At 43.5% G+C, this 8,614-nt stretch overlaps 1 protein-coding gene across 1 annotated transcript; it reads right to left on the bottom strand.

Annotated features, from left to right (window-relative positions):
* Window positions 1-409: 409 nt before the first annotated feature.
* On the bottom strand, window positions 410-8,259 carry LOC143038560 (uncharacterized). The gene is made up of 3 exons (XM_076207911.1): window positions 8,131-8,259; window positions 1,956-2,605; window positions 410-1,304 (listed from the first exon to the last, which is right to left on the bottom strand). Exons 2-3 carry the CDS (start codon window positions 2,416-2,418, stop codon window positions 1,081-1,083), a joined length of 687 nt encoding a protein of 228 aa, XP_076064026.1. The 5' UTR covers window positions 2,419-2,605; window positions 8,131-8,259; the 3' UTR covers window positions 410-1,080.
* Window positions 8,260-8,614: the final 355 nt, after the last annotated feature.

The following is an 8,614-nucleotide window of genomic DNA, read 5'->3' as shown; positions in this document are numbered from 1 at the left end:
CCCACTAGGTAGGGAGTACAGGAGTCCAAATACGATGTGATCAGAAAAGAGAGTCTGTATGGGAAAGCACTTAACGTGTGTCGCTGCTTGACCATATGTGATGCAGTGGTCGAGCGTGCCTCCTCTGGAGTTTGTGGCACCCCCAGTGGGCCAGTGAGTGGAGGTAGTGGCGGCGGATATACTCGAGAAAAGGTAGCCCACTACGGTTCGGGGAGGGAGAGGGAGAGAGAGAAAGAGAGGTAGGCATATGGAAGGGAATATTCAAGTCCTTCATGGATCCAGAGAGTGAGAAGTGTTGCAGAAGAGGTTAGATATGGTGAGATAATATCCACTAGACATCTAATTACTTGTCCAGTGACAATATTGGTACAGATTGCAATTGTGAGGGCTTCTTAATGAAACAACGACGGTGATCGCTCTAAGTGATGCAGTATATATTCATTTCTAGTTCAGGCATTGTTTAAACTAAAAAATTTGGTTATATTTAAAGGCAATGTTCATGGAAGTTGCTACATACAAGTACTATACTAACCTCCGGCCCCTCCCACAAAAAAAGAAAAGAAAAAAAGTCTGGGAAACAAAATATTTGAAATACATTTCCTTCTCATTTTCCAAAGTACAATTTCGTGTTTTATTTTACTTCCTGCGTGTTCGACGCTGATGTCAGAAAATTTTCTTTTGTGCACTTTAGTGTGATTCACCATGGTCGTGGTATCACATGTTGGTCTCGGGATCGACAACTATTCCCCTCCTAGATGAGAGTTCAAACCTCATAATATGGCCCGATCTATGAGGAATGTGACCTTACACACACATACACCCAAACTTGTTGTATGTGTGTGTGTGTGTGCGTGTGTGCCCATGTTTAGTGTGTATAAGCATGTATCTGAATGTGAATTTGTGCACTTGAGTACAAAATTATGGGTGAGTGCATGTATATGCTTAAGTGCTCGCCTGAGTGTGTGTGTGTTTCCTTGAGCTTCATAGAGACTAAGCGCGATTTGGAGTTCAAGGGCTCGTGCGTGTTCTGTGCTGTGGTTGTTACGAACTGCCCTTGACCAGCACTTCTCTCCTACGTGTTCAATATGCACCCATGCTGTTGTTGACACGTGAGTGCAGACCACCCCGTTTGGTGCTGTCCGTGTCTTCATACAGCTTCTTTTTCCTGCCAAGCTCAATCTTTCGCACTCGCGTATTGACCACAAACTGTCTGATTTTGTCCGAAGGAGGAATTTCCAGCAGCTTGCCGACTTCCGGAAGGTTCTGCTGCAGAATTTTCTGGATGTCGTGGATTAGGGTCGTGTCTGGAAAAGAAATGTATCTTTTTAATCGAGGGTCGAGCGAAGTAAAGGTATTGTAAAGTGGGCTACTTTGTGGGTTCTGTTTTTCTGCACTTTAGACGATTTCGCACACCTGATTCCACTCTCAGCCTCACCCTCAGCCACCCACACCCCGGTCCAAGAAATTATTACAAGGTAATAAAAACAATATCTAATGATGCCCCGCAAAAATGGTTGCGTAAAGTAACATGTGGATTTTTGCCGTGAAGGTCGTTATCCATGCACCCATTTCCCTTCACCGTAAGTCGACTTCCTCCCTCCGTTTTAAATGAAACGGATGAGAAGAGCATCCCTTCGGGACGTGTTCTTCCTTCACAATCTCCCTCCCTTCACTCCCTCTCCTTTGCACCTTCTTTGGTCAACAAACATTCCTCGTGCATCCAAAGCTCCCTATCCATTCATATCATTCTCAGTCTCCTTCACAAACTAGTTTCATCAATTTTCAGTCTTTGCAAGTCTTTTCTCATAATGTTTCCATGTGTCCAAATCACCTCAACAATCTCTGTTCCATTCTATCTACCTGTTGCCTCACCTCTACACACACACATACTCTCTCTCTCTCTCTCTCTCTCTCTCTCTCTCTCTCTCTACCTAAGAGAGGCGAGTGCTACTTACACTTGAGAGTGTGGTAGACGGCACAGGTTCCACACTTGGGCTTGTAATGGTTGAGGCACGAGACCAAGTCCAGGGCCTCCCTCTTGTTGTGGAACGACCTCTCGGGGATCGCGGTGTCCAGGACCCCCGAGCTGCTGATGGGCCTCTTCCGCAACCAGCCAGCTGTGAACGGAGCCTCGTCCGAAGAGCCCGTCAGATCGAAGTCGTCGTTAGGCGGGTTTTCAGGGTCACAGGGCTGGTCGGACGGGGATGGGTAGTTCCCAGATACCGACCGAATTGGCCTCAGCAAAGGTCTAGGGGTGGATCCGTTGCGAGGAGCGTTCGGCACCGAACCGTCTCCTGGGTATAACATTGACAGTCTCCTTAATTCCCCATGGAAATTAGATTCGGATATTGGGTCTGAGGGGAAGGATGACACCCCTACCGTCATAACCATGGCAACAAACACACACCACAACATCATGTTGGGGGTCAGGGGTGGCGTTCCTCTGTTGGTTGGTTGGTGTTCAACGAATGAAACGGGACGAACTGCTTGTATTTAGTGCGTGGAAGTAGTCTGTCGTAGCTGGAGAATTAACTGTCACACGCAGGTCCGCTTTTCATGTCAGAGTCGCTGGATTCTTGGAGTCTGACGACAGGGCAGGAGAGTCCTGAAGTGAATAGGGTAAATTAGTGCATGGGAACAGCGGTCAAGTCTTTGGTCAATAATAAACTAAAATTTCAAAGAGCCAACTTCGCAAACTCACCATTTGATCGGACAAGTAAGAAACTGCTATATATATGTATATACATACATACATGCATATATATATATATATATATATATATATATATATATATATATATGTTGAGACATTCTGACAGGTTGATGTAAGCGGAATAGGAAACACAGGAGTCTTAGTCTTGAGTTTATTCCTGACTAGTTTCGCAGGTATGCTTTTTCAAAGGATACCTTTGAAAAAGCATACCTGCGAAACTAGTCGAATAAACATATTCCTTTGAAAAAGCATACTAGTCAGGAATAAACTCAAGACTAAGACTCCTGTGTTTCCTATTCCGCTTACATCATATATATATATATATATATATGCATACATACATATACTAGAGACTTTTTCCCTCTTCTAAGGGAGGTAGCCAAAAAATAAAAAAAGATAAATAGAATAAAATAACAGAGGCATAAAAATCACTCCCACCCAATCCATCCCTATCAAACTCCACTACCCTCCACTCTCTTCCCTCCCTCTTTTCTTGGCACCTCCTGGATGATGGGTCATCCCTGCATCTTGTCCACTGCCCTAGGTCAAAAGCAGTGTCGTAAGATACGGCACATCCACACCAAGGCCGTTTCATTAAATCGGCGACCACCCCCCCTCTCCGTCCCCTCACGCAGAAAAGGAGAAGACGGGGAGAAATTCCTTTGGGCTGCGTCAAATTTTTCTCATACATACTCCCTCACCCCCCATCCCCCACCCATTCCACCTCTTGCATCACATCATCCATATACAACCATTCTCCATTCACCCCTGTCTTCTGTCCTCTCCCGTCCTTCCTCAACAGACACTCCTCTCTTCCCCAAAGCCCCTTTTACCCCATCCACCCATCTCATCCTTGGTCACCCCCTCATGTTCACTCCTTCCACATCTGCCTTCCATACCTCTTTTACTAGTCTTTCTTCACTCATTCTTTCCATGTGTCCATAAAATCCCAATACTTTTTCATCAACCCTATCTCCCAACTCCCTTTCCACTCCCGTTCCCCTCCTCACCTCCTCATTTCTCACTCTATTCAGTCTAGTAACCCCCATCATACTTCTCAGACACCTCATCTCAAACACATTCAAACTCCTTCTCTCTTCCTCTCTTATGTTCCATGTTTCTGCCCCATACAGTGCTGTCGGCACAATCACTCCTTGATACAATCTCCTCTTAGCATCCATTCCCAAATGTCTATTTCTCATTACACTTTTTAATCCACCAAGGCATTTACTCACCTCTCTCAATCTACATACTACCTACACCTCCACTCCTTTCCTGCCACATTCGCATCCAAGTATCTAAAACTATCCACTTCCTCCAGTCTCCCTCCCTTAATGCTCACTTCCAGTCTGCTGCCACTTTCACCCCTTGTACATCTCATCACCTTACTTTTACCTACATTCATCTTCAACTTCCTTCTTTCACACTCTCCCAAATTCTGTCACTAACTTCCTCAATCCCTCCTCTGATCCTGATACAAGCGCAATGTCGTTCGTAAACAACAGCTGGATTATTTCCCACTTTTCTCCATTTTCTTTAACCATCTCCAATCCCTGATCCATCACCCTTGCATTTACCTCTCGCACCACCCCATCCATGTATAAGTTGAATAGCCAGGGTAACACAACACATCCCTGACGAAGTCACACCTTTACCTCAAACCACTCACTCTTTCCATTTCTAATCCTGACACACTCTCTACTACTCTCGTAAAAACTCCTGTTCCATATATCTGCAATACCTCCCACAGTACCTCCCTGTCTACCCTATTCTAAGCCTTTTCCAAATCCATAAAAGCCCAAAAAAACATTCTAAACATCCTTATCTTTTCCTATAGCTTTCTCACATATCTGTCTTACCAAAAAAATCTGGTCTACGCAACCTCTACCTATCCTAAACCCACACTATTCCTCACCAATTACTCCCTCTGTTCCTCTCCTAATCTTCTCAATCAAGACCCTCGCATAAGCCTTCCCAACTACACTTAACAAACTAATCCCTCTGAAACTACTACACTCACACTTGTCCCCTTTTTCCTTGTAAAGTGGAACTATACAGGCCCTCATCCAGTCCTCCGGCACTCTACCCTCTCTTAAACAAACATTGAATAATCTCACCATCCAGTCCACCATCACTGTACCTCCTTTATTCAGACATTCTACATGACATCCATCCAACCCAGGTCCCTTACCTGCTCTCATCATCTTAACAACTGCCTTCACTTCATCCTTCCTTATTTCTCCTCCATTTTCTCCACTCATCACGGTCATGTTCTTAGCGCTTCCCACTGCATCTACCTTTCCCTCCCTATCCTCCTTCACATTTAGCAACTCCCTAAAATACTCTGCCCATCTTTCTCTTACTGCCTTCTCTTCCATCATCATCTCTCCATCTGCACCTTTTACCTTTTCTTCTCTACTTGATTCGCCTCCTCTTCCTCTCTTAATTTCTTTCCGAAACATCTTTTTATTACTTTCAAAATTTTCTGTCATACTATTACCCCATTTTACATCTGCTCTCCACCTTGGCCTCCTTTATCTTATGTTTTACTTCTTTTCTTTTTTCTTTGTACCTCTTATATGATTCCCTTGTCCTATTTTGTAACCAATCTGTGAAAGCTCGCTTCCTCTCTTCTAGAACCTTCTTTGGTTCCTCAGCCCACCACTCACTACCCTTCCTTCCTTCTATTTCCTCCCGTCCTCCTTGTTCCACACACCATCTTTGCCTACCTTGTGACTCCCTCCTTGAACCATCCCCATTCCTCCTCCTCTCCTAGTTCTACTCTATCCTTCACTCCCTCCCATTCCTCTCTCAGCTTCTTCTTGTTTTCCTTCTCCTTTTATTTTTCATTTAAGCAGTTCACACTAAGCACCTTCCTACCTTCTGTCCTTTTCCTCTTCCTCACCCTCATCTTTCCTTCCACCAAAAATGATCTGATGTCCCCCACTCTCTCCCCTTAGAACATGTGCATCCTCAACTCTTCCTATTATACTCCTATCTACCACTACATAGTCCATTAACGCTCTATCTACCACCCTTCCCTCCACCACCCTCTCCCATGTGTACTTATGCTTGAATTTTTTCTTAAACACTGTATTTGCTATCATCAACTCTCTTTCTAGACACGTCTCCACCATCAACTCTCCTCTACGATTCTTTCCTGGAACTTCACATTTCCCAACCACTCCGTCAATTGGTTAATTTTCTATCCTAGTATTAATGTCTCCCAATACTACTACATTGACGTTTCTCCCTAATCCCTCTATGCTCATTTAAATCTATCTAAAAAGCCTCCCTTTCTTTTACACTCTTCTCACTATCAGGCCCCTATGCACTTACAAAAACCCACATCTCCTTCCTTTCCCAGTTTCACCTTCATCCACATTAACCTTGAAGAAACCTCCTTCCACTCCACTACACCTTTACTTATCTCTTTACTTACTAGTATAGGCACCCGTTTTCTTCCTCACTCTCTCTTCACTCCTTAGAATCTCCCAACTACACTCCCAATCTCACACTCGCCCCTCCCTCTCAAATTAGTTTTATTCAAAGCCAACGCATCCATCTTTCGTCTCACTACCAGGCCCATATGCAATTACAAAAACCCACATCTCCTTTCCTAGTTTCACCTTCATCCACATTAATATTGAAGAAACCTTATTCCACTCCACTACACGTTTACCTATCTCTTCACTTACTAGTATAATTACCCCTTCTCTCCCTCGCTTTCTCTACACTCCCAAACTCACACTCGCCCCTCCCTCTAAAGTTTGTTTCATTCAAAGCCAACACAACCATCTTTCTTTTCAAAAACATACTGTCTTTCTCTTCCTTTTTACTCTCATATTTACTACTGTAGCAAGGTCACGCCTTCAAGAAATCGTTTTCTATAGATATACACGCACCATAATTAATTTCCTTTATTGATAATTGTCACCCGTTGGAACTAGTAATTATGGAAACATATCTTAATTAACATTATTATGTCTCTCATATCAATATATGAATATATATATATATTTGTACTAATATTCTGTATAATAAAAATTGTAATTTAGGAACTAATTTATACACAGTGCTCCTAATTATGAAATATGCCCTTCTTGTATTCCGCTACCAAGACAGCAGCCTTATTCAGCTACAGTCTCATTGTAATTACAATAAACGAGTTCCGGGAGAATTGGAGTTTCTTTAATCCTTCTCCCACGGACTGGCACTGTTCACCTTTGTGTGGTAACAACACCTCACTACATCCACGCACATTATAAGACCCAAACCTTAGGGTACTGGTTGGAAAACTCCTAGACCATCTCATGTCTTTACTTTTTTTTAGGAATGTCCCCTGTGGGGCTACAGGGAGAAGGATGCCTAGTCCTACTCCCCGTCCCGTTTTTTCTCGCCTCTTACAATTCAAGTGGGAAGACTTGGTGGCAGCATTCTATCCACCACCACAGCGTAGGCGAAAAAAGGAAACGAATATTGAAAGAAATGGTACAGGACAGTAACAAGGGGTTGGGGGACAGCATAACGGAGGGACAGTCGCAGTATAATAAAAGTGTCGTCATTTCTTTGTGAACAGAGACTTTCTTTATCACAGACAAAATGATGTGTGGCTCATAGGGGCACCCCATATAGACCCTAAAGTATCAGCTGCATGCTACTTTGCCACCATAACATGCAGCCAATACCCCAGTGTGTATGTATATATATATATATATATATATATATATATACATGTATATATATATATATATGTATATATATGTATATATACATACATATATGTATATATATATATATATACACACACACATATATATATATATACACATATATATATACGTATATATATATATATATATATATATATATATACAGTATATATATATACACACTGAAGAAACGTTCGTAAACAGCACAGTTCACAAGGATGTAAACCAGGCAATATAGGACGAAAAAAGAAGTATATTGTTAGGTGACTACAAGAAGGATGGTGTAGGAAAATGGATGAGATCCCACGGCATTAAATGGAATAAAACACGAAGAGCCGACCACCGTCGCAAAGAGATGACAGACTTCATATTAAGTAAAGAGAGATACCTCGATTCCTTCAGGTGCGTGTCATGACACCTGATGAAGACTTTGTTTCAGCAAAGCCAAATGACTTTATTCGGTGGGAGGGTTCACTACGGGGGTATCGATCATTCGACCCTCTGTTCAGTCCACAGTGTGATTCTAAGCTGAATATTAGAGCCGTGTGACAGATGACCATATGACCCAATGTGCCACTGACGGACTGACGAGAACAAAGCCTGCGGAGCTGAATGTGTCGATTTTCAAGTGTTGCTCGGCCAGTATCCCTCACTTCAACTGGCTGGCCATGAGCTACCTGCAGAAGGAAAGCTGGCTGCCCTTACCTCGAGGTTGCCGTTGGAGAAGATCCGTCTCTCGGCGGAGACGACACCTGATGTAACGCGTCGCCGACCTGGCCCCCCCAAGTCGCCTCGGTCTGTCCCCTTCTCTCTCCTCCTCTTCACTCATCACTTGGAACGCGTCGCGTGCGTCCGAATAAATCAAAACGCCCGTGATGCATGAGAATCGGGCATGCATACATATCTCCATGCAACCAATAACTGCAAATCGTCAAGAGGACAATGGTGTTGTGGATGCAGTGTGATGCAAGTTGTCGTTTTATATGTCTCGGACGCAGAGGCGGTTGTTGGATTTCGCGGAGGAGCGGCAGGAGTGCACCGGAAAGTTGGCCTGTGAGTGTGTTTACATTCACAGCACACCAAGCCGAATACAGATGTTGCCTTGGTAGTCAAAGGATTTAAATCCGCGCATGCGCGTAGAACGAAACTATCCTCAAAGCATACCAACAAAAAGATTCCCATATAAACG

Source organism: Oratosquilla oratoria, chromosome 24, assembly GCF_046742065.1.
Source record: "Oratosquilla oratoria isolate Oo_2021 chromosome 24, ASM4674206v1, whole genome shotgun sequence".
In the NCBI taxonomy this organism is placed as follows: domain Eukaryota; kingdom Metazoa; phylum Arthropoda; class Malacostraca; order Stomatopoda; family Squillidae; genus Oratosquilla; species Oratosquilla oratoria.
This window is presented reverse-complemented; position numbering and strand designations above follow the sequence as displayed.